Source organism: Papaver somniferum, chromosome 5 (genome assembly GCF_003573695.1).
Source record: "Papaver somniferum cultivar HN1 chromosome 5, ASM357369v1, whole genome shotgun sequence".
Lineage (NCBI taxonomy): Eukaryota > Viridiplantae > Streptophyta > Magnoliopsida > Ranunculales > Papaveraceae > Papaver > Papaver somniferum.
Window position 1 is genome coordinate 134,278,413 of NC_039362.1, and position 24,367 is coordinate 134,302,779.

Consider the following 24,367-nt stretch of genomic DNA (forward strand, 5'->3'; position numbering starts at 1 on the left):
GGCAAGATTTAAAGTTTATAGCTCCCAACTCAAAACTAGCAAATCAGACCCAGCCGATGAAGAAGAAGATCCGGTTCGTCGTCTTGAAAGGGTCGACGAAGATGAATCTCCTAGTGTAGGATAACTAGTGAAAGTTGGAATGATTGATGGTAAATGTGATTGAGCATCCAATTTCGTTAATGCTCTATCCAATGTGATAAAATCTAGCCCATAGATGTTTAAAAATTCTCTATGAATTAACGGCTCTGTAACACTCTTGTACCATCGATCGTAATGGTTTTCATCACAAGGGGTGAATTTAGTCTCCTAACTTACCCAACCTGTTTCTTTTACCTCTATGTATCTCGACCCGTACATGGTAGTTATACGTATAGGTTTATGTGGCTCTCCAACTTGTCTAACTAATTGTTTAACATATATCTCCCCAAAAAATAAACACAAATATCACCGACAGGACTGTACAACACCATGCGCTGGAGTGAAAATTCTATGATCCTTCAGATAATATCGGTGTCATATTCTTCAAAATTCACACATGACCTCCAAATAGCATTATATTTGTTCCTAATCGACATTTGGTATCTCCACATGAATGTTATCTCGCTCATACATTTTTTTTTTATCTTGGCCCCCAATTATCACCTTCATACCTCACTATCATTGGCCAATATTTCTTCGTGTAGTCATAAAGTTTGGGTACACTAATGTTGAAATATGCATACCATCAAAACTGAAGTAAAAAACATATAAAGGAAAGTAAACTGTATTTAAACTAACTTGCTAGATAGTTGTACATTGATTTAAGCCAAAGGAATGTATTATCGTATTTACCTCAAGGATGCCCCATAAACCTTCGATGCTTGACGCCCCACAACAGGCGATATCAATACAAATGCACAGTTCATCTAATATAGCGGACCCCCAATCATAATTGGCAATCTTTTCCATATATTTCAACGCCTCTAGCCATCCCACTTGAGTACATGAGTTTGAATTAGGGAAAAAACATGAACCAAGTATTGTTAAAGCACTGCTTGGTCGAACTCGCAAGCGTTGATATCTCACGCTTGTTTGTCAAGTTTAGTTGCCAAAACTATAAGTCTTGATTTCTAGTCTACTTATAGCTAAGTCTTGGACTAGGACAGAAAGTGTAGTTGAGCTCTAGACTCCACGCCGTTCATCATACAAAGACGAAGAACTACTCAAGGAACTGGTGGAACTTCATCGACTAAAAGGTATGTGGAGACTTGAACTTATCTATCACTCAACTATCTACTCCATCTCTTATCTTGAGACAAAAGTCGTATTGCTATATAGACTTCGATTATACACATTTGTTATTTCGAGCCGAGTTTATCTCGCTTATCTATTTCTCGAAATATGTATTGGTAAGCTTCCGCTTTGGACATTAGGCAAAGTCTATAATAAGGCTGATTTTCAACTTCCATACTGTGTAAGAATGGTGGTCTTCCTGTGAAGAGTAAATTTTCTCCTCTTTCCATATTTGCTCCTTTTTTAGCCATAGAATCTGCAGAGAAATTCACTTCTCTGTAGCTGTGAATAAAGCTCCAGGACTGCAATTTTTCAATAATTTTACTCCATCTTGTGATTGCAAACCATGGAATATGCCCCGATGTAAATGCTGTAATAACTGCTTTGGAATCTATTATGAATATAACCTCCATTTTACCATTCTTGATAGCCTATTCACCAGCACACAGTAAAGCCATAACTTCTGCAAAGTAGTTTGTAGCCACTCTCAGACCTCCTGCCATGGAAACTATACATTCACCATCTGAAGTTCTCCCTACAAAACCATACCCTGACATTCCTGGGTTCCCTTTTGATGCACCGTCACAGCAAAGTAAAATCTGATTGTTCACTGGAAGGAAAAAATAGATTTCTTGAATTCTTGTTGAGACAGTTCTTCTACAGCTCATGTTAAAAAGTTTCAAAATCTGCAAGTCATATGCTGAGTTCCACATTTTGCCTTTCATTCTTACTTCACTCTCAGTAGTAAGTTTAAGAATTCCAGTCTTGATAATTTGTTCATTGAATCCTTCATTTTCAAATACACATTTATTCCTCAAAAACCAGAGTTCTCTCAATGTAATGAATGCAGCGGTCATCCATATTTCTTTAACTGCAGATCTCTTTTGCTTAGCAAAATTAAAAATCTCCTCAAATGATCTTGGATTTTTAAAACAGAACATGTCACCTAGCCATCTCCACACAATCTCACTGTGATTACAGTTCCACATTATATGTTCTAAGTTTTCTTCATCATTTCTACAAAAGGGACATCTAGAAGCAAGACTGAAATTTGTCTTTTTCATGTTACTGAGCAAAAAAAAAAAAAAAAACTTTCGCTTTGGCCAAGTTCATCTTTACAAGTCATGAAAGTCATGTTGATTATTTCAATATCTTGAAAATCGCTTTGATGAAGAATAGTGTGTGAGTAACCTTTGTTTAACATCCTCTAAGAATGTTTCAATGATTGAAATGAGAGTTTAGAATATGTAACCATCTTTGGATATAAGCATATAGTGTGTTAGCACATTAGTGTATAAGTCCAAAACCGGGAACCAGATGTATGCATACTTGTGTGTGTACTAAATGGTTGATGGAGACTGGGTAAGTATGCATACCTGTACACATACTGGCGAAAGTTCACGACCGTGAATTTCTGCTGAGCTTGGATTTCAAAACCAACTCAATCTGGTTACCAAAGTATGCGTACCTATACGCATACTGGCGGAAAATTCATGTCCGTGAATTTCTGCTGAGTTTGAAAACCAAAACAAACTCAAATCCGGTCACTTAAGTACGCATACCCGTACGCATACTTAAGTGTGTTACTTTCTAAAATTGATTTGTTCATGAACTAAAACATTTATATAATAAGAAATGAAATTTGTAAATTGTGGCTATAATGTTCATGAATCGATTCGAGTGAATCAAAACCAATTTTGCTTCGATTGTGTCTTATATACTTCTATAAGATCTAAGCAATTGAACAACTCTCTAACTAGTTCATTTGAGTCATTTGAACTAGTTATCGTGAAGATGAATATGGTTGATATGAAAGTGCTTGTATGGCTAACCATTTGGTTAACTACTGTTGAACCAACTAGGTGTACACGTTTAGGTACGGTTACACAAACCTAAATGAACGTGCATTTCATTTGTGTATAACAAGCTAAGTTCGATCTAACAGTTGAAAGATATTAGCTTGAATCTAATCAGGTTTTCATCTAACGGTGAATATTGAATGTTTTGTTACCAAGGTAGCATTGATTGCAAACCCTGATTTGAAGACTGGGAAACCTAATCCCCACACCTCCTGTGTGATACTAGTTGTAAAAGCTAGAGTCAATTCTCCTTTAACCTTAGGTTTCTACCGAGACCTTGCAGGATAACGACTTGAATACTTCATTGGGATTGTAAAGCCAGACCCAACTATTTTCTCTGTAGTTGCGTGGTCTGATCTCGCTGTTTCTATCGTATTTGAGTACAATAGTAAGATTGGCTTGAGATTAATTTCTCCGATAGGTAAGATAGAAAAGTAGTCACAAACACCTCCGTCCCATTGTTTGTGATTCCACAATATCTAGTTTCACCATCATACGATTTAGATTATTGTTAGGTGATTGCTATTTCTAAGATGTTCTTCGGGAATATAAGTCTGGTATATCAATTGGTTCATGTTCACCGTGATTTATCAAAAGACGGAACACAACTCGTAGGTATTTCTGTGGGAGACAGACTTATCTATTCCCGTAGACTTTTCCGTGTGATACAAAATTTGTTTATCAAAGTCTTCGACTTTGGGTCGTAGCAACTCTTAGTTGTGGGTGAGATCAGCTAAGGGAATCAAGTGCATAGTATGCTGCTGGGATCAGAGACGTAAGGAGCGTAATTGTACCTTGGATCAGTGTGAGATTGATTGGGGTTCAACTACAGTCCAGATCGAAGTTAGTTTGTAGTAGGCTAGTGTCTGTAGCGGCTTAATACAGTGTGTGTTCAATCTGGACTAGGTCCCAGGGTTTTTCTGCATTTGCGGTTTCCTCGTCAAAAAAACTTCTGGTGTCTGTGTTATTTCTTTCCGCATTATATTTTGTTATATAATTTAAATATCACAGGTTGTGCGTTGAATCGATCAATTGGTAAATCCAATCTTTGGTTGTTGATTGAAATTGATTGATACTTGAACATCGGTCTTTGGTACCTTTCAAGTTAGTTTCTCTTGTGTTCAATTAGACTCGCAGATTTCTATTTGCTTGAGTAAATATTGAATTGAGAAATTGAGATATAACTCCTTGATATACTTTTTATAAGATTGAGTCTGTCTGTCTAGTTGATTCTCTTAAAAGTATGTTGGAGTTTGTCCATATAGATTGCTAAGCGAAATATTGGTTGTGGTTGTTAGACCCCACTTTTCAAGTATCCATAAAATAAATACCTTAGCAATTTTTGTATCTTTAGCAGGGACATACTCCGTCAAATGGGGATTCTTACCACCATGTAATTTGTTGAATATAAATATCTTTAATCCGGAATTAGGAATTCCACCACTTCATAAACCTCTATGATTTGTTGTGTTGTTACCTGAAAGTACAACAGAAGTGCATATTTGTATCTCTCTTTTGCCAACCAACTTTGATGGCCAAATGGAACATCATCTCCCACCCCAGAAGGTATTCCAAGTAGGAAATACAATTTTATGGTGTTATGCCTGTAAAAAATTCAAATTGTTTTTCATTTGTAATCCTCGTTTTGATTGCATAGAAAATATAAATCAAACTATGACATACCTATTTCGAAGTCATGAAAATGAAACGTGTGTGCAATAAGCCACTAACGCTCCATCAATACACCCACTAGTTTGGGCGAATTTTTATGCGCTTGTATATGGTACAAAGTAATCTAACGAAATTGATCAACAATAGTTTTAACACCATGAGGAAGTTTTTCATAAACTTTTTGAATTTCGTACCAACCACCTCTTGCTTTTTGTAGAGTACTGTCCCGCTTTGTTTGTGTGGACATATAACCTTCATTAACTGCTCATTCTGGACATGACAGTAGCGAGGCATTGTTATCATCTGAATCTTCTTGTCTCTCGGTAGATATTGACTTATTTATTCTAAGGTGTTTTTTTACTTCTTTATCGTCTAGTATCTTGAGCTCGATGCATGGTAATTAAACGAGTGCTGAATTTGTGTTGAAAAAAGATGTAGAGAAGATTGAATTTGTGTTGAAAATATGTAGAAAAGATTGAATTTGTGCTGAAATTATGTAGGGAAGAAAATAATTTTATATAAAAATGTGTAAAGAAGAATGAAGTTGAGTTGAATTTATAGGGGTGAGGAAATGTGGCCGTTTTTTTTTGCTGTTGGAATGTTACCGTTGTCGAGCAAGTTTGAGCCGACGCTCGAATCAATTGGAACCGATGCTTCGTTCAGTTGCAGCCGAGCCTCGAGCCTGTTTGGGCCGGTCGCTTCACACTGCAACAGTCGAATATGGTTGTCTCAAAGATCCCCTTGTCCACTGCACGAAATCAACTTTGTCCGTCCACCTGGCCTGCCAAACAATCAGATTAAGATATGGACCATTTAAGTTGCTCTTAGTATGAGAACCGTCAGTAAAAGCCCGTATCCAAGTCTATAGACACAAGGCGGTCATAATCACCGCCTCAGTCCCAACTCTATTCATAAAACCCTCGCTTCCACACTCTCCCCTTCGATCTTTCTCTCTCACTTCTTCTATCCCTCGTTATTCTCAGAGGGTCGAGATTCGAAAACCCTAAAAACTCCATTAAACCTTCTTCTCCAAAGAATTAGTAGAAAGACTGTAAATCCGTCTGGTTGAATAGGGTTCGAGGTGATACAAGATGTGGAACAACAACGTGGGAGGAGCTAGTAGCTCCTCTTCACAACCTGTTGCACCACCTGGTACTGGTGGTTCTTCAATTCCTCCACCACCAGCGATGCAACCATTATATAGTATACCGCCAACTCCAGCTGAAACTGAAGCGATTTTAGAAGAGAAAGCACGTAAGTGGATGCAACTTAACTCTAAAAGATATGGTGATAAGAGGAAGTTCGGTTTTGTTGAGACTCAGAAAGAAGATATGCCTCCTGAACATGTTCGTAAAATCATCAGGTTAGTGAATAAGATTCTGATCTATGGATTTTACTTCAAGTGTAGTTTGGATTTGTATTTTTCTTTTGTATAGTGATTTAGGGTTTTGGTTTAGATGTTTTGTATATGGAGTTTAAATTTCATTGGTATTATTTTCAGCATATTGGAATGTTAAAAATCTTACCCCAAGATATTAGGGTTTGAGGTAATAGATGAAGAAATTTACACAGGGCTAGGTATTAAGGTTCTACCATTAGAAGTTAGTGACCATGGTTTGAATTGTTTTATTCAAGAAATTCTGAAAGAGATGCTTGGTTAGGTCCCAAATTTTGAGAAAAGACCAGATAATCTTGGCAATTCCTTGGTACTAGGAGGTCCTGGTTTGTTTTATATGATATTTATATTGATTGTTCTAAATCTATCCATCTAACTGTGGTAATTTACAGAGACCATGGAGACATGTCGTCCAAGAAATATCGGCACGATAAAAGAGTTTATCTCGGAGCTCTTAAATTTATCCCTCATGCAGTCTACAAGCTGCTTGAGAACATGCCAATGCCTTGGGAGCAGGTAATTTAACTTCGGCTGCCTTTTGTGTTATTTGAACAATTTAGTTTTGATTAGCACTTAAAAGGTTGGATTCATCGTATCTCCTCCTTAGGTTCCAATTTCTGTGGTTGTAGGTGCGGGATGTGAAGATTTTATATCACATTACTGGAGCAATCACATTCGTGAACGAGATACCATGGGTTGTTGAACCTATATATTTGGCACAGGTACCCTCTCCCTCTCACTCTTGCATACACTTTTACTCTTCCCAACCTTTAGCTAGTGGAGGTTGAAGTTCCTTATCATTTGGATTTAACTTGTGCCTGAAATAAATTACCTATTAATTAATAGGATGCTGGATGGATGAGTAATTTTAGGTAATTCTGAGCTTATTGCTGTCTCTGTCATGCCACTAATGTTTATGAAATCTTTCAGTGGGGTACAATGTGGATTATGATGCGAAGGGAGAAAAGGGATCGCCGACATTTCAAGAGGATGCGGTTTCCACCTTTTGATGATGAGGAACCACCATTAGACTATGCTGACAATCTGTTAGATGTGGATCCCCTGGAGCCAATCCAATTAGAGATGGATGAAGAGGAAGATTCTGCAGTTTATACATGGTTTTATGACCATAAGCCTCTTGTCAAGACAAAGCTCATCAATGGACCTAGTTACAGGAGGTGGCATCTGTCTCTTCCAATAATGGCAACTCTACATCGTCTTGCTGGACAGCTTCTTTCTGATTTGATCGACAGAAACTATTTCTACTTATTTGATATGGAATCCTTCTTTACGGCTAAAGCATTAAACATGTGCATTCCTGGTAAGCTTCTTGCTTTTCCTCGTACAGTTTACATTACTGAATAAGCAATCAGATGTTTGGCCTGTAAGTTAGTGGCTCATTTTAATTTGCTTGCTGCCGTCTAAGTTATTTTCTCATTGTAAGTTGCTTGCATTGTGGAAATATGGGAAAACCAAGCCTTTTTGATATAAAACTTGGTTCATGATAATTCAGTCGTATGCATTATTTATGAGGTCTTAGCCTCAAGTATGAGCTCTTCTCTTCTGTTTGAACCAGCATATGTTGATTGCTCACTGAGTACGTCAATTGAAAGTTTTGGGGTTGGGATGCCATGCTCTTTTTCTGATGACATGGAAAATTAAATTTAACAATCTTTAGGAACTCTAGTGAAATCTCGTTTTACTTTTTCACTTTTTAACAATAGTTGTATTGTTTTACTTTTTAACAATCGTTGTATTGTTTATTGCGCGTCTGGGAAGTTTGGTGTGGGGTTGAGTTCGATGATAATCATCTTTTGTCATTAATTAGGAGGTTCTGTTCATGTATGTTGTGTTCACACAATTGTTGGTTTTCCTTGTGGTCCCAAGTGGTTACTTGCATCATATTCCCTTGTGAAGTCCATTTGCTGCAACTGTCATATGCTGAGTGTATCTTTGAAATCCATTGTTCTAACTGCCATTGTTCATTTGTTCTAATCCAGGTGGTCCCAAATTTGAGCCTTTGTATCGTGATATGGAGAAAGGGGATGAGGACTGGAATGAGTTTAATGACATCAATAAACTTATCATCCGGTCTCCTCTCAGGACGGAGTATAGAATTGCGTTTCCTCATCTATACAACAATAGGCCCAGGAAAGTGAAGCTCTGTGTTTATCACACACCGATGATTATGTATATTAAAACTGAGGATCCTGATTTACCTGCATTCTACTATGATCCTTTGATCCACCCCATACTTTCCATTAACAAAGACAAGAAAGAAAAGAAAGATGACGAAGAAGAGGACGATGAGTTTGTTATGCCGGAAGGGGTGGAGCCTTTGCTTCAAAACACTCAGCTATACACTGATACTACCGCTGCAGGTATTTCATTACTGTTTGCCCCACGCCCTTTCAACATGAGATCTGGTAGGATGCGACGTGCTGAAGATATTCCTCTTGTCTCAGAGTGGTACAAGGAGCACTGGTATGCTTTTTCTCCACTTCTGTCTGCTTGCTAGATGCATTTATCCAGTTGCAGAATCCGCTAATTTGTTTGATATTTTTGTTATCCTTTTTATCTTGCAGTCCTCCATCGTATCCTGTTAAAGTCCGGGTGAGTTACCAGAAATTGTTGAAATGTTTTGTGCTGAATGAGTTGCATCACCGACCACCCAAGGCTCAGAAGAAGAAGCACTTGTTCCGTTCACTCCAAGCTACCAAGTTTTTCCAGAGTACTGAGTTGGATTGGGCTGAAGCCGGTCTTCAAGTTTGTAAGCAAGGATACAACATGTTGAATCTTTTGATTCACAGAAAAAATTTGAATTATCTCCATCTTGATTACAATTTTAATCTGAAACCCGTGAAGACTCTTACTACGAAGGAACGTAAGAAGTCACGTTTTGGTAATGCGTTTCATCTGTGTCGTGAAATCTTGCGTCTGACGAAACTTGTGGTGGATGCCAACATCCAATTCCGTTTGGGGAATGTTGATGCATTCCAATTGGCAGATGGACTTCAGTACACATTCTCACACGTTGGTCAGCTGACTGGTATGTATCGGTACAAATACAGACTTATGCGGCAGATCAGAATGTGTAAAGACTTGAAGCACTTAATATATTACCGCTTCAATACTGGACCTGTTGGGAAAGGACCTGGCTGTGGTTTCTGGGCGCCTATGTGGAGGGTATGGCTGTTCTTCCTTCGTGGAATTGTGCCTCTGTTGGAAAGATGGCTTGGAAATTTATTAGCTAGGCAATTTGAAGGACGTCATTCTAAGGGAGTTGCCAAGACCGTAACTAAGCAACGTGTTGAGAGTCACTTCGACTTGGAACTTCGAGCTGCTGTTATGCATGATGTGCTTGATGCAATGCCAGGTAATTATCTTTTTCTCTGGCACATACCCTTTTTCAAATTATTTTATTGTCACCTTTTACTTATGGAAAATTTTATTTGCAGAGGGTATTAAGCAAAATAAAGCCAGGACTATCTTGCAGCACCTTAGTGAAGCATGGCGTTGCTGGAAAGCTAACATTCCTTGGAAGGTTCCTGGTCTACCTGTTCCAATTGAGAATATGATTCTTCGTTATGTCAAGTCAAAAGCAGATTGGTGGACAAATGTTGCCCACTACAATCGTGAGCGTATTAGAAGAGGTGCCACAGTCGACAAGACTGTTTGTAGAAAGAATTTAGGAAGATTGACTCGTCTGTGGTTAAAGGCTGAACAGGTATTTGATTTATTTTAGTTATTCAATGCTGGTTATTTTTGCTTATAGTGAAGTCATTTTTACTGCAAGTTTCTGTTTATTTACTTGTTCCCTCCAATTACAGGAGCGACAACACAATTATTTGAAGGATGGTCCATATGTCACACCAGAAGAAGCTGTTGCTATTTACACCACGACTGTGCATTGGCTAGAATCAAGGAAGTTCTCACCAATACCTTTCCCTCCTTTGTCCTACAAGCATGACACAAAGCTCCTCATTCTTGCATTAGAGAGGCTGAAGGAATCATATAGTGTGGCGGTGAGGTTAAACCAGTCACAAAGAGAGGAATTAGGTCTCATCGAACAAGCCTATGACAATCCTCATGAGGCGTTGTCACGAATAAAACGTCACCTTCTTACACAGCGTGCTTTTAAAGAGGTGAGTTTGTTTTCTATCTGCATAATTTCGTAATTTGTGTGCTTAATATATAGAAGGCTTATGTGTTCTTTCTTTTGTGTGACAGGTTGGCATTGAGTTCATGGACTTGTACAGTTACCTGATTCCGGTGTACGAGATTGAGCCACTGGAAAAGATTACAGATGCATACCTTGACCAATATCTTTGGTATGAAGGGGACAAACGTCATCTATTTCCCAATTGGATTAAGCCTGCCGACTCTGAACCACCTCCACTTTTAGTGTATAAATGGTGTCAAGGTATCAATAACTTGCAAGGTATATGGGACACCGGTGATGGGCAGTGTGTGGTGATGCTGCAGACGAAGTTTGAGAAGTTCTTTGAAAAGATCGACTTGACTATGCTTAATAGGTAATAAACTGTCGTGCTCCAAACTCATTACGGATGTGCACCATAGTTTTTGGTTGATGTTGATGTGTATTGCTGTGTTTTTTTTGCAGGCTTTTGCGTTTGGTTCTGGACCACAATATTGCTGATTACGTTACTGCTAAGAATAATGTCGTGTTATCTTACAAGGATATGAGCCACACTAACTCATATGGTCTGATTCGTGGTCTTCAATTTGCCTCGTTTGTTGTTCAGTATTATGGACTCGTGCTGGATCTCTTGCTCCTTGGTTTGACCCGGGCGAGCGAAATCGCAGGCCCTCCTCAGATGCCAAATGAATTCATTACTTTCTGGGATACAAAAGTTGAAACACGGCATCCAATCCGATTATATTCCCGATATATAGATAGAGTGCACATTTTGTTCCGATTTACTCATGAAGAGGCACGAGATCTTATCCAGCGGTATCTTACTGAACATCCTGATCCCAACAATGAAAACATGGTTGGGTATAACAACAAGAAGTGTTGGCCAAGAGATGCAAGAATGAGGCTCATGAAACATGATGGTAAGTGTTTTTTCCCTTGGATGTTTGATCTTCATTGTTTCCTTGATCTGCATTGTTTCCCTCGCAAGACTGTTCGTGATATTCATCTTTGTTTTTTTCGTTTGTTGTTTTTAGTTAACCTTGGGCGAAGTGTTTTCTGGGATATGAAAAATCGGCTTCCTCGAAGTATCACCACTTTGGAGTGGGAGAACAGTTTTGTTTCTGTATTCAGCAAGGACAATCCCAATTTGCTCTTCAGCATGTAAGAGTTCTTTCCTTTGTTACTTCTCTCTTACGTATTTGTAATATTATCATCAGTTACTCATTTTGATAGTCTGTGATAACATTGATCATATCTATTTGCACATGATGTCATGTTAACCTTCTCAAGCTTAAGAATGCACTCAAGTGTTGTGCATTACAACTTTGTCAATTCATAAGACAGCTACATGGTTAGATAAGTCTCATTTGTTAGATTCAAGATCTGAATCTCAGAATAGAAATATATCATGTTACTCAGTTATATTACCTGCTTGGTGACTTGCTTATTCAGTTTGTATATGTTTGTTGGCCATATGACCAGTCTTACTTCACTTTTAGCTATATTATCAAATAATTCATTACCTTCTTTGGTGTAGGTGTGGATTTGAAGTGCGGATACTGCCGAAGATAAGAATGACTCAAGAGGCTTTCAGCAATACAAAGGACGGAGTCTGGAATCTGCAGAATGAACAAACTAAAGAACGAACTGCAGTTGCATTTTTACGTGTGGATGATGAGCATATGAAAGTATTTGAAAATCGTGTTAGGCAGATCCTTATGTCGTCAGGGTCAACGACATTCACAAAAATTGTTAACAAGTGGAATACAGCTCTTATAGGTACGTTTATTTGTTTCCTGATGTCCATTGCACGTGTTGCTTTATCCTGCCAGTTGATATAATTTGCAAGCTCGTGTAACCTTGGTGTCCAACTTCGCTTTGGCAGGTCTTATGACATATTTCCGAGAAGCAACTGTGCATACCCAGGAACTACTAGATTTGCTGGTCAAGTGTGAGAATAAAATTCAAACTCGTATCAAGATTGGGCTAAATTCAAAAATGCCTAGCAGGTAAAACACCCTGTTATTACACTCATCAAAGTAATTTACCTTTTTTTAACTGTATACAAAGTTTTGGATTAATAGTAACTTAATATAGAACGTTTTTCTATATCTGTTCAGATTTCCACCTGTCATTTTCTACACGCCGAAAGAAATAGGAGGCCTTGGTATGTTATCGATGGGTCACATATTGATTCCACAAAGTGACCTTAGATACAGTCAACAAACAGATGTTGGGGTAACTCATTTCAGGAGTGGTATGAGTCATGAAGAGGACCAGCTAATTCCAAATCTTTATCGTTACATACAGGTATGATCTTCAAACCTAATTTTTCCTATGGATGTTGCCTGTTTGCATATAGATCTCAGATGTATAAACCTAATATCTATGTTTCGACAGCCATGGGAGAGTGAGTTCATAGATTCACAACGTGTTTGGGCCGAGTATGCATTGAAGAGGCAGGAGGCACAGTCCCAGAACAGGCGCTTAACTCTCGAGGATCTTGAGGTGAGGTTTTTCATTGTTACTTTCGGAGCTTAAGATGGTTTATTTTTGTTGTTGCCTTGTTGTAGGTAAAACCTGCACTGGCAGCATTTCACCGCACTATACATGATTCTTGACGTTAAATTCTTTTCTCGAACAATGCAGGATTCTTGGGATAGGGGAATACCTCGAATCAATACTCTGTTTCAAAAGGATCGGCACACTCTTGCATATGACAAGGGATGGAGAGTGCGTACTGACTTTAAGCAGTATCAAGTTCTAAAGCAGAATCCTTTCTGGTGGACTCACCAGCGACACGATGGGAAATTGTGGAATTTGAATAACTACAGGACGGATGTCATCCAGGCACTTGGAGGAGTAGAGGGTATTCTGGAGCATACCTTGTTCAAGGGAACATAGTAAGTCCCAGTTACTTTCTGTTCCATTTTGATCTACTATTATGTTAAAGGGAACTGATTAAGCATGTAGTATTGCCTTTCGTAGGACAATCTATTTTAAAATGCCCGAGTCTTATTAGTCTCAATTCTGTGAGTTGTGTGAGGGTGTCCCATTGTCGTCTAAACCTTTTAGAAATAGTTGTGCCATTTACGATATTAGTGATCTTCTTTTGCAGTTCTCCATACTATAAAATCACAAGGGGCAGTCTCTCTCGATCTTGTGACTAACTTGAATTGTTGTTGTGTGTTTCAGCTTTCCAACTTGGGAAGGTCTTTTTTGGGAGAAAGCATCTGGTTTTGAGGAGTCTATGAAATACAAGAAGCTGACCAATGCACAGAGATCTGGGCTTAACCAAATACCCAACCGTAGGTTTACCCTTTGGTGGTCACCTACCATAAATCGTGCTAATGTGTATGTTGGTTTCCAAGTTCAATTAGACCTGACGGGTATATTCATGCATGGAAAGATTCCCACTTTGAAGATATCTTTGATTCAGATATTCCGTGCTCATTTGTGGCAAAAGGTACACGAGAGTGTAGTTATGGATCTGTGCCAAGTTTTAGATCAAGAGTTAGATGCACTGGAAATAGAAACTGTGCAGAAGGAGACAATTCATCCAAGGAAGAGTTATAAGATGAATAGTTCCTGTGCTGATATTCTTCTTTTTGCTGCCCATCGGTGGCCTATGTCAAAGCCTAGTCTGGTTGCCGAGTCAAAGGATGTGTTCGACCAGAAAGCAAGCAATAAATACTGGATAGATGTACAGCTTCGCTGGGGTGACTATGATTCCCATGATATAGAACGTTACACTCGAGCAAAGTTTATGGATTATACAACTGACAACATGTCTATCTATCCTTCACCGACTGGTATGTCTCTGTTTCTGTTATATTCTTATTCACCCATCTTTGTGTTGCTTCTGTGGAGTTATATTACTATATTTCTAATTGGATTATGTGTTACAGGAGTGATGATTGGTATTGATTTGGCATACAATTTGCATTCTGCATTTGGTAACTGGTTCCCCGGATCGAAGCCACTTCTTGCTCAAGCCATGAATAAGATCATGAAGGTAAGTTTACAAGTCATTTCAGAATGTCCCATAATGATTTGACGTATTTTTTAGCTGTTAATAGAGGCCAATAATCTAGTCGATTAGGTTAAAAATACCCCCCCTAGGTCTAACTGATGGTTCCTGTTTCATCTGCAGTCAAATCCAGCTTTGTATGTTTTGAGGGAGCGTATCAGGAAGGGGTTACAGTTGTATTCTTCTGAGCCTACAGAGCCATATCTGTCATCTCAAAACTATGGAGAGATTTTCAGCAATCAAATAATATGGTTTGTGGATGACACCAATGTGTATCGTGTAACTATCCACAAAACATTTGAAGGGAATCTCACGACTAAGCCCATCAATGGTGCTATTTTTATATTCAACCCAAGGACTGGGCAATTGTTTCTGAAGGTACAGTTTCAGGACTGTTTGCTGATTTGTTGTGTTTGCTTTTGATCTCAGTGTTTATACCTCATGGTCTTAACATACATATGTGGTGTCTATAGGTCATCCATACAAGTGTGTGGGCAGGGCAGAAACGTCTCGGACAGCTGGCCAAGTGGAAAACTGCCGAGGAAGTAGCTGCTCTTGTGCGGTCCTTGCCAGTTGAAGAGCAGCCAAAGCAGATTATCGTCACTCGTAAGGGAATGCTTGACCCTCTGGAGGTCCACTTGCTTGATTTCCCCAATGTGGTTATCAAAGGCAGTGAGTTGCAGCTTCCATTCCAGGCTTGCTTGAAGATTGAGAAATTTGGTGATTTGATTCTAAAGGCGACTGAGCCACAAATGCTTCTGTTCAATCTCTATGATGATTGGCTGAAGAGCATATCGTCTTACACGGCTTTCTCGCGTTTGATTTTAATCTTGCGTGCCTTGCATGTGAATAACGAGAAGGCAAAGATGTTGCTAAAGCCGGATACAACGGTTGTCACTGAACCACATCACATTTGGCCTTCTCTCACTGACGATCAATGGATGAAGGTAATTCCTGTTTTACCGTGTTCAACCAATGGGAATATTATGTGGTCAAATGTGTGCGTGTTTTGTATTCGAGCAAACAAGGGCTGACTAAGAATTTCCTTAACGCAGGTAGAGGTTGCTTTGAGGGATCTTATACTCTCAGATTATGCAAAGAAGAATAATGTGAACACATCGGCACTCACCCAGTCCGAGATTCGTGATATTATTCTTGGTGCTGAGATTACTCCACCCTCGCAACAACGTCAGCAGATACAAGAGATTGAAAAGCAGCAGAAGGAATCAAGCCAGCTGACAGCAGTCACAACAAAGACGACAAATGTGCATGGTGAAGAACTCATTGTCACCACGACGAGTCCTTTTGAGACCCAACAGCATGTATCGAAAACCGATTGGCGTGTGAGAGCAATTTCAGCCACCAACCTTTATCTCCGTGTTAATCACATTTATGTTAATTCGGAGGACATTAAGGTACAATTCAATTCATCTGGTTGATGTTTTCGTTCTTTGTTTTTCTCTTCCTTTTTTTCCTTCTTTTTTTTTTCCTGGTTAAAGAGAGTTTTCTGATTCTGGATTAATGTGGTTCTTGTGAGCAGGAGACAGGATACACTTATATCATGCCCAAGAACATTTTGAAGAAGTTCATCTGTGTAGCAGATCTCCGAACACAAATTGCAGGTTACCTGTATGGTGTAAGCCCCCCTGACAACCCTCAAGTGAAAGAGATTCGCTGTATTGTCATGGTTCCTCAGTTGGGTACACATCAAGATGTCAAACTTCCATTGGCTCTGCCAGAGCATGATTTCCTGAACGACCTGGAGCCGCTTGGGTGGATGCATACTCAACCAAACGAGCTTCCTCAGCTGTCCCCACAGGTACTTGATGTTTTTTTTTTTCTTTGATCATCATCATTGTTGTTGTAAAGATCCTTGTTTGTGTCGACTCTTCTTGTGCGATGTTCGAAGTTACTGAGACGAACTTTGAAAGTTGAGTTACTGACTATGTGCAGGATCTGACTGGCCATGCTCAAATTCTTGAAAGTAACAAGCAGTGGGATGGAGAAAAGTGTATCATCTTGACCTGCAGTTTCACTCCAGGTTCATGCTCATTAACTGCCTACAAACTTACCCCTTCAGGGTACGAGTGGGGGCGTGCCAACAAGGTCTCCGGAAGCAATCCTCATGGTTACCTTCCAACTTTCTATGAGAAGGTTCAGATGCTCCTCAGTGATCGCTTCCTAGGGTTTTACATGGTAAAGATTAACACACTTCTTGATGCTAAATATGTCCATGTATAGTCTATATGTTTCCTTCTCTGACACTCTCTTGGTCCCTTTGGAAAATGTTCACAGTGATTAGCTTTCTCTATTGTAGATCTCTCCACTCTTATGGATGATCTAGAACTTAAAACCTATTTGAAAGAATTTTCCTTGTTTCTTATTTTTTTTTTTTATATCTGATGAACTAGAGGCTTACTGGTGCTTTGTATTTTCAGGTTCCCGACAGTGGATCGTGGAATTTCAACTTCAATGGAGTGAAGCATAACCCTAATCTGAAGTACGGGATAAAGCTTGGAACACCTCGTGAGTATTATCACGAAGATCACAGGCCAACTCATTTTCTTGAGTTCAGTAATATAGAAGAGGGAGACAACATGGCTGAAGGAGACCGGGAGGACAAGTTTACCTAGTCAGGTGGCTTTTATTAATACTTGCATGAACCCCAAGGATATTGTAGTTTGGTAATGTGACAACACTTGGAGGAGAGGGTACTAGTAATTTTGGTCTGGCTTCTGTATTTTCCTTCAGGAGAAGCTGATGATATAGAATTTCCAGATGATCCCTTTTTCTTCTTCTTTGGGTGTTCAAAACCCCCTTGAAACATTAGCTAAAAGAACACCATTCGAGGCTCCCATGTAAATACTCGACAAATATGTAGAATCCAGATCTTTCTATGCTACTGTAATGTATTTTTATGTATTCAACTGTAGTAAAGGTATGACCAGTACCAAGTTCTTATTTGTGTCCCTATTTTCTTTCTTTATTTGCTTATTTAGTTTGAGAAGAAGCAAAGCCATTTAGAGAGATACTTCTGAAATCGTACCTTCTGTGATTTGACACCTGCTTGATATGTTCTCTACAATGTCTACATCATAATACCAAAACCGCTACTTGACACTTGTTTCTTTTTCTTTTTTGGGAACTGTTTGTGCTCTGGTTCAACCTTGTAGTGTCCAAGGAAACCTCTTCTCTGTTCCTTCGAAGAAACACGCAGAATTTATCATGTTGCGATCCTACTAGATATACCCTTAATTCCTCTCGATGTTGAGCTCACAAAAAAATCAGTTGAGCGTTTTTCACTCGGACATAATTGTATACATGGTGGTCCTGGTGCGTGTAATTCTGATTTTTTTTGTAAAAAAAGACTTTCTTAATTAAAAAGTTCTAATGTGTATATACAATTGTGATTTCGAATTTATCATTTTTTCTTTTGTTGCTTAGGATTCTCCTATCATTGGTATTCTGTGTATTTGAGTCTATTGATTATGCGGTCCAGGTTAGTTGTTGCTTACCTGGTATGCACACAACACAAGCTGCTGCCTTTGCCTTTGTGTGAGATTTCAAAATCCAAAGAACAAATCAATACAACGACTATTACCTGTGTCTTCCCCTGTGACATAACCACCGGTAAGAAACAGAAGATAAAACTCTAAATGCACACTCTGCAAATGACGTGCATAAACGGTGACAAAAGTAAATTGTTTGGGTCTCATTTGAATCTGACTTGGCATTTGACTTCGTCCCGAGTCAAATATTTTGTTTTCTTTTTCTTCTTCACTTTTCAGATGTCTGATTCAAGATCTGACCCGAGACTATTGGAGTAAGGTATTATTTTGTATTTGATTGGTTGGGCATATATTTTTTGTATTCAAAAGTTTTCTATAATTGTACTAGTTAATAATTTTTTGAGTCAAACCTAATAGATTAAATTCAGATGTAATAAGTCAAATCCAGATGAGTCATTTTAGTCAGACAAAAAACTAATTACCGGTCCGCTAACTACTAATTCCTCGTATACTGAGTATTCGGCCATGCATAACCAAAATCATGGTCTCTTGTTTGACCGGTGAAATGGTCGAATACCATAGTGCTTTGCTCTAATTTTCATTTGTTTGACCGGTGAAATGGTCTCTTGTTTATTAGTTCTTGGTGACCTGTTGTGCACACCCAACCAAGCAAGTGTAAGAATAAAGCAAAGGCGCACGTTGAAACGAATAAAAACAATAACTACTGTGTTGAACTGAAAAACTACCCGGAGAGACTCTGGTTGGCTCTCTCTTCTCTCTCTCTTCTTTCTGCCATCACTTTCGCCACCCCTAATATGTCTGCTTCCATTGTAACCGTTACGATTCCCCTCTAAAGAAAGTCTCCTTCATCTCTCTCAACACTCAACTACAAGAAGAAGAGGAAAAAACCCGATTTGAATCAGTAAGACTAAGAGATATGGCTTCATTTGCTAAGTTGTGTTGTGGGAAAAGTACATCAAATCGGTAAGTTTAAAGCTCTGAAGATCACTTCGATCTGTTTTAAGTTGTTGTTTGTTTTTAGGTTTGATTATTGATAAAATAGTTCTTTGTTTTGCTTGTAGTTAAGCTGGAGTTTTTGAAATAAAATTAACCCTAATTAAGTTGAGATTTCTGTAGCGATTAGTACTGTTAAGTGTTAACTGAGAAATGGGTTTAGTTCAAAAATTAGAATTGGAAATTTTTTGGGGGATTTTGTTTAGGTACTTTTGAGAGTGAAGTTAAAGTTGTTATTGGGTTTTTGATTTGATTTGCAGGAAAGACAAGGGAAAGAAAACAGTAAGGTGGAGGATATTTTCTTTGAAGGAATTACATTCAGCTACAAACAATTTTAATTATGATAATAAGCTTGGAGAAGGTGGATTTGGCAGTGTTTATTGGGGACAATTATGGGATGGATCTCAGGTATTTTTTTTCTGTGTGAATTCTCTCTATTTATTAATACTTAAATGCTTTTGGAAATGAATGATTATTGATAGTTTTATTATAAGAGGAATTATGTGTGCAAGAGGAAATTCTAGTTATCCTTATGGAGGTGTATCATGTGTAGTGCGTCAAAGGTAGTAGTACTGTCATTATCCACCCTTGCAATGTGATTGATACCTCACAAAGAAATGAACATGAGTGGTCCTAGCACTGTTTGTACGCTATCATGATTTGCACAATAGACTTAGAAAATGATGCTTCGCTTTTGTGTTTGTGTATGAATATAGGTGAAAATAAAAAATGGTAGGGGCATGTGCCCTGCAACTGTTTCATTAAGACAATCAGCATGATGTACTTGATCAGATAACATACGATGGCTGACTACGTACTGATTACATATTTGTTCTCTTAATACAATGGTTAACAGACGTAATTAAGAGCTGAAACAGAGAAGGTTTAACTTGCATTGGTTTGGAAAATAATAATAATTTCCAATACCTTTCTGCTTTATGTGACTTGAGTATAAGAGTTCATCCTGTCAATGGTCTAAATATGATATTACTAAGTTCTTCTATTTAATTAGCTTTGTACTGGAGACGTATTAGCGATTTTCTTCTTACTGTGTAGCTTCTTATGTGTAACATTTTAAATCAGAGTTCTGATTATGTTTTATGAGCTAATGAATAGAACTGCTGGTAGGATTCGTTTGATTGTGGGCACCATTTGTCCATCTTTGTGCTGGTTAAAGTAATAATAGAGTTTTGTGTCATCATCTATCTTTCTAGAACGACTTCTCTTGCACATTGCCTCTAAAGTATTGATTTGAGGGTTCTAGTCTACTCCCTTTCAGTGTCTTTTAACTCTTTAATATAATTGCATTCAGGCCAGGTAGAGATCTTAGTGTGTAGAGTCTTCTTAGAAGTATTGTCAGAATGGGGAAGTGATAATAGATTAGTCATTGATGGCTTTGATGTGGGTACCGGCCAGGGGATCATGGGCAAACCATGACAGCTTGATTTTTAATGGATTCAGGACCTTGATAACATCATTCCACTTATGTGGTTCTAGGAAATTTTCTTCGCGAGATGGTTTGCTTTGTTTTAAACGTCTGACTTGGTTCCTAAGTTTGTAGAAGTACAATGAACAGTGCCACAATAAGTATGTCGAAGTGGTTTTTTATTCTAGAATTTTGCTATTCTTAGTTTATATTCATTTTTTCCTGAGACTTGCTGTTGTTAAACTTATTTGATTATTCTGGCTGTCTTCATACTTTCGCTTATTTTATAATTAGGCTTTACAATTTATGCGCTGTCACGACTAGCTGAGAGAAGTTACAATACTGAGTGTGGTAAAGTAAAGCTAGTACTCGTTCCTAGGGTTGCACAAATATCCGTCGAGCTCAAGCTCAGAATGAGCGTTCTGTAGCTTAATTGTAGATAGCATGTTTGATAAGACTAGCCTATCTGTAGCGTTAATCCTTCTTGACTGTTGAGTCTTTGACTAGTAAAGAAGTATGCCGTTGCAGAGTCTTTGGCGGGTTTGGGTGCTCCTTAAAATGAAATTCGTCATTTTCTTTTGCCGTATATTTTTGTGTGTACTTGGTACTGTAAAATAAAGTTAGATGGTTACTTTAATCTTTGTGGGCTTCACCAAATCTGGCTTTATCTTGCTGTTTATTTTTCCTGTTACCTTAGTGTTAGGTTCACATCCAATGTCTTCTGCAGATTGCTGTGAAAAGGCTAAAGGTCTGGAGCACCAAAGCCGATATGGAATTCTCTGTCGAGGTTGAGATATTGGGCAGAGTCAGGCACAAGAATCTATTGAGTTTAAGGGGTTACTGTGCTGAAGGGCAGGAGCGGCTTATTGTGTATGATTACATGCCTAACTTGAGTTTACTCTCCCATCTTCATGGGCAGCACTCTGCAGAATACTTACTTGACTGGGAGCGGCGTATGAATATCATAATTGGGTCTGCAGAGGGCATTGCGTAAGTCTTTTCCCTTGATATCTCTCGATGTTCATTTATTTCTTGTTGTTGATTCTGACAAGTCCTTAACTGTTTGCTCAAATGTGCCACTTTATTGGTTTCAGCTATCTTCACCACCATGCTGTGCCACACATAATTCACAGGGACATCAAAGCAAGCAACGTGTTACTTGATTCAGACTTCAATGCCCAAGTTGCTGATTTCGGATTTGCAAAGCTCATTCCTGATGGAGCAACTCATGTGACCACAAGGGTGAAGGGTACCCTTGGCTACCTCGCACCTGAATACGCAATGCTGGGGAAGGCATCAGAGAGCTGTGATGTTTACAGCTTTGGAATACTATTGCTAGAGCTTGCTAGTGGGAAAAAACCAATAGAGAAGCTTAATCCAACAACCAAACGAACAATCATTGATTGGGCCCTACCTTTGGTTCGCCAGCGGAAATTCGATGAAGTTGCTGACCCAAAACTGAACGGGAACTATGTGGAAGAGGAACTCAAGCGTGTGGCCATTGTTGCACTTGTGTGTACTCAAAATCAACCTGAGAAAAGACCGAATATGCTCGAAGTTGTAGATCTTCTAAAAGGAGAATCTGAAGAGAAATTATCTGATTTGCAAAATGAACAGATATTCAAGGAAGAAGTACCTTTGGCTGGTTTCCAAGATGGGTTATCAAGTGTTGACGATAAATCGGATTTAATCTCTGAGGAACAGGATTCGAAAGAAGTGGCTCACTCTGCATAGGATGGCATCAAATATTGTTGAAACCAAAAGCTCAGTAAATATTTAGTGTTTGGACAAGGAGGCATTGTTTATGACTCTTTGTTTGTTTGATTTTCCTTCTTTCTTTTTTTGTGATTTTGAGTGGTATTTTACAGTTTCGCCCTACTTAACCAAACAGGGGTTTTAGTTATGTAAAATGTAGTCATTGTGAGATCAATACTGTTTCACTTCAAATTATGATTCCAGTTGAAAAAGGCTTCTCTGCTTGTGTTAAGGTACTGATCTTATTTGCATCTTGCTTTCTGCTTTCCTTTTCCTATTTTCGAATTAGACTAGTAGTAGGGCACACTTTTGGTGGTCCTCTTATCCCTGGTACCTGACCCTTAAAAACTGGCAGTTGTTTTCAGCATGTACCCATGAAGCCTGTTCATCGGTTCCTTCGATTAAGCAAGCGTGTGCATTGCACTACATGTTGCTATCAGCAGTCGGTGATCTGGTAAATAGAGGGATCTGTGATCCTCCAAATCATTCTCTCAATTTACATACACCACAGTTGCAGCCTCGCTATTAAAGGGTAGAGCCAGGTATGTGCAAGATGCATTTACCAACTGGCTCTCAAAGTTTACCTTTTCTTTTTGCCTTTGCCCTTTATGCATTATTAGTGCTGCGCAATAGAATTGTTTGTCACCTCTTACTTTTAATCCTGACTCTGTAATTGTACAACATTATGACTTTCCCCGCTGGTGTCAAAATGAAAAGTTGAGATTCTTCTTTATTACATCTAATCACCATCTTAGTTCATGACTAAAGACAGTTACGTACACAAACAATCTAGATTCGAAGACATGATCATGAACTCTAAAAAAGCCATAATTAAACAAATTGACACTAGGAAGACCTTTGCAAGAAAGTAAAAAACACCAACCAAGAACATACCTAGAATCTAACTATATGAAATCGGGTACAGATCGTCCAAACCGTACGTAAAAGATTCAGTCCAAGAATAGTTATCCACACCAACTCCGTAATATGAATCGAGAAAATACATCGAGTCAAGAGATGTCAAGTACGGTTCATCGAAGAATTTCCCATCCATTGGAAACCAATGAGATTGCATATCATTATTGCTGCTGCACTTCATATGATCATCCATCCAAGAATGAGAAACCACTTCACTCATTGCAACTTTGCTTTCATCTTCTGTTACTCCATTTATGGTGCTTCTTTCTGTTTCATTATTTGACTCGTCATTAGTTTTGCAGTCAGGACTTCGGTCCTCGCAGGTAGATTCAGTACTCTCCTTGTCTGCTAAATGATCAATTAGCTTCCTTCTCTTGGACATGGGTACTTCTGGTTTAGCATCCCTCTTGGTTAAATGCGTGTTCCAATAATTCTTAACTTCATTATCTGTTCTACCCGGCAACCGGCCTGCTATCAGTGACCACCTTCATTCATAACAAATCAATTAGCTAGGCTCCATTAGAGCTACATAAGTTTAGGCCAGAGTGCAGTAGAATTTGTGAGAAACTAACCTGTTGCCAAGAAGTTTGTGCATGCGAATGATAAGGTCTTCTTCTGCCTCTGACATATCGCCTCGTTTTAGATTTGGTCTAAGATAATTCTTCCATCTTAATCTGCAACTCTTTCCACCTCTCATAAGACCTACAAACAGAAGAAACACATTCAGAATGACGCTAAGAGTACAAAATGCACTCACTAAATAGCCACAACTGACGAATCGCGTTAGCGAGAAAGAGAGAGTTACCTGATCTCTTAGAAACAGTAGCCCATTTTCCTTCGCCATAGGTCTCAATGTATCTAGTAAGAAGTAAATCTTCTTCTGGTTTCCATGGACCTCTATTAAGAAGTTCTTGTTCCTTTGTGATTCCTTCACTCTCCATTGATAACTCCGTTTTGTTTGAATCTTTTTCGGAATATGCCTAGTGGTTTTATATACGAGCAAGAAAAGAGATTCTTAATAATGTGAGGGAGTGAAAATGTGGAGGTGATGATGGCTGGATCCTAATCGATCCTGCATGGATTGCGATACATTGGACTAGTTTTCAGTGACAATGATATAGACATGAGGGAAACTGGGAAAGGTCCTACAATTTTTGCTTTGCTCAGTTATCTTTTTCTTTTAGCTTGGTTTTAAGCTTTTCTCTGTAAAGCAAAGTTACATGTCTTTCCCTATGTGCAATAGGGAATACCACATTGCACAATTTCAGCAAACACAGAGAGCAATAAAGAAAAAGCTCTTGTATATTAAACATGATCCACGTTATTTGTTGCAGGGATTTTGTTTAATTGAAAATGAT

The 24,367-nt window shown here is 38.6% G+C and overlaps 3 protein-coding genes across 3 annotated transcripts; 2 read left to right on the forward strand and 1 right to left on the reverse strand.

Annotated features, from left to right (window-relative positions):
* Positions 1–5,893: 5,893 nt before the first annotated feature.
* Positions 5,894–17,373, forward strand: LOC113282795 (pre-mRNA-processing-splicing factor 8A-like). The gene is made up of 24 exons (XM_026531894.1): positions 5,894–6,165; positions 6,591–6,714; positions 6,828–6,920; positions 7,129–7,519; positions 8,199–8,682; positions 8,784–9,574; positions 9,657–9,925; positions 10,029–10,343; positions 10,429–10,733; positions 10,823–11,277; positions 11,392–11,518; positions 11,895–12,136; positions 12,243–12,366; positions 12,478–12,667; positions 12,758–12,865; positions 13,007–13,260; positions 13,553–14,169; positions 14,266–14,372; positions 14,511–14,765; positions 14,861–15,334; positions 15,443–15,802; positions 15,928–16,206; positions 16,341–16,583; positions 16,826–17,373. The coding sequence occupies exons 1-24, from the start codon at positions 5,894–5,896 to the stop codon at positions 17,018–17,020; spliced, it is 7,074 nt and encodes a 2,357-aa protein (XP_026387679.1). The 3' UTR covers positions 17,021–17,373.
* A 1,250-nt stretch (positions 17,374–18,623) lies between these two features.
* Positions 18,624–22,323, forward strand: LOC113282796 (PTI1-like tyrosine-protein kinase At3g15890). Its single transcript, XM_026531895.1, has 4 exons — positions 18,624–18,880; positions 19,171–19,318; positions 21,064–21,326; positions 21,431–22,323. The coding sequence occupies exons 1-4, from the start codon at positions 18,834–18,836 to the stop codon at positions 22,068–22,070; spliced, it is 1,098 nt and encodes a 365-aa protein (XP_026387680.1). The 5' UTR covers positions 18,624–18,833; the 3' UTR covers positions 22,071–22,323.
* Positions 22,324–22,793: 470 nt separating this feature from the next.
* Positions 22,794–24,053, reverse strand: LOC113277834 (transcription factor MYB23-like). Its single transcript, XM_026526817.1, has 3 exons — positions 23,815–24,053; positions 23,582–23,711; positions 22,794–23,494 (listed from the first exon to the last, which is right to left on the reverse strand). The coding sequence occupies exons 1-3, from the start codon at positions 23,948–23,950 to the stop codon at positions 22,993–22,995; spliced, it is 768 nt and encodes a 255-aa protein (XP_026382602.1). The 5' UTR covers positions 23,951–24,053; the 3' UTR covers positions 22,794–22,992.
* Between the last annotated feature and the right edge of the window lie 314 nt (positions 24,054–24,367).

Coding starts and splice junctions, on each gene's coding strand:
- LOC113282795 (XM_026531894.1), top strand. CDS start 5,894: ATGTGGAACAACAACGTGGGAGGAGCTAGTAGCTCCTCTTCACAACCT. Junction 12,137..12,242: donor GTGGAATACAGCTCTTATAG/GTACGTTTATTT, acceptor TCGCTTTGGCAG/GTCTTATGACATATTTCCGA. Junction 14,170..14,265: donor TATCTATCCTTCACCGACTG/GTATGTCTCTGT, acceptor TATGTGTTACAG/GAGTGATGATTGGTATTGAT.
- LOC113282796 (XM_026531895.1), top strand. CDS start 18,834: ATGGCTTCATTTGCTAAGTTGTGTTGTGGGAAAAGTACATCAAATCG. Junction 18,881..19,170: donor GGGAAAAGTACATCAAATCG/GTAAGTTTAAAG, acceptor TTTGATTTGCAG/GAAAGACAAGGGAAAGAAAA. Junction 21,327..21,430: donor GGGTCTGCAGAGGGCATTGC/GTAAGTCTTTTC, acceptor TATTGGTTTCAG/CTATCTTCACCACCATGCTG.
- LOC113277834 (XM_026526817.1), bottom strand. CDS start 23,950: ATGGAGAGTGAAGGAATCACAAAGGAACAAGAACTTCTTAATAGAGGT. Junction 23,712..23,814: donor TACTGTTTCTAAGAGATCAG/GTAACTCTCTCT, acceptor TTCTGTTTGTAG/GTCTTATGAGAGGTGGAAAG. Junction 23,495..23,581: donor CACAAACTTCTTGGCAACAG/GTTAGTTTCTCA, acceptor TTATGAATGAAG/GTGGTCACTGATAGCAGGCC.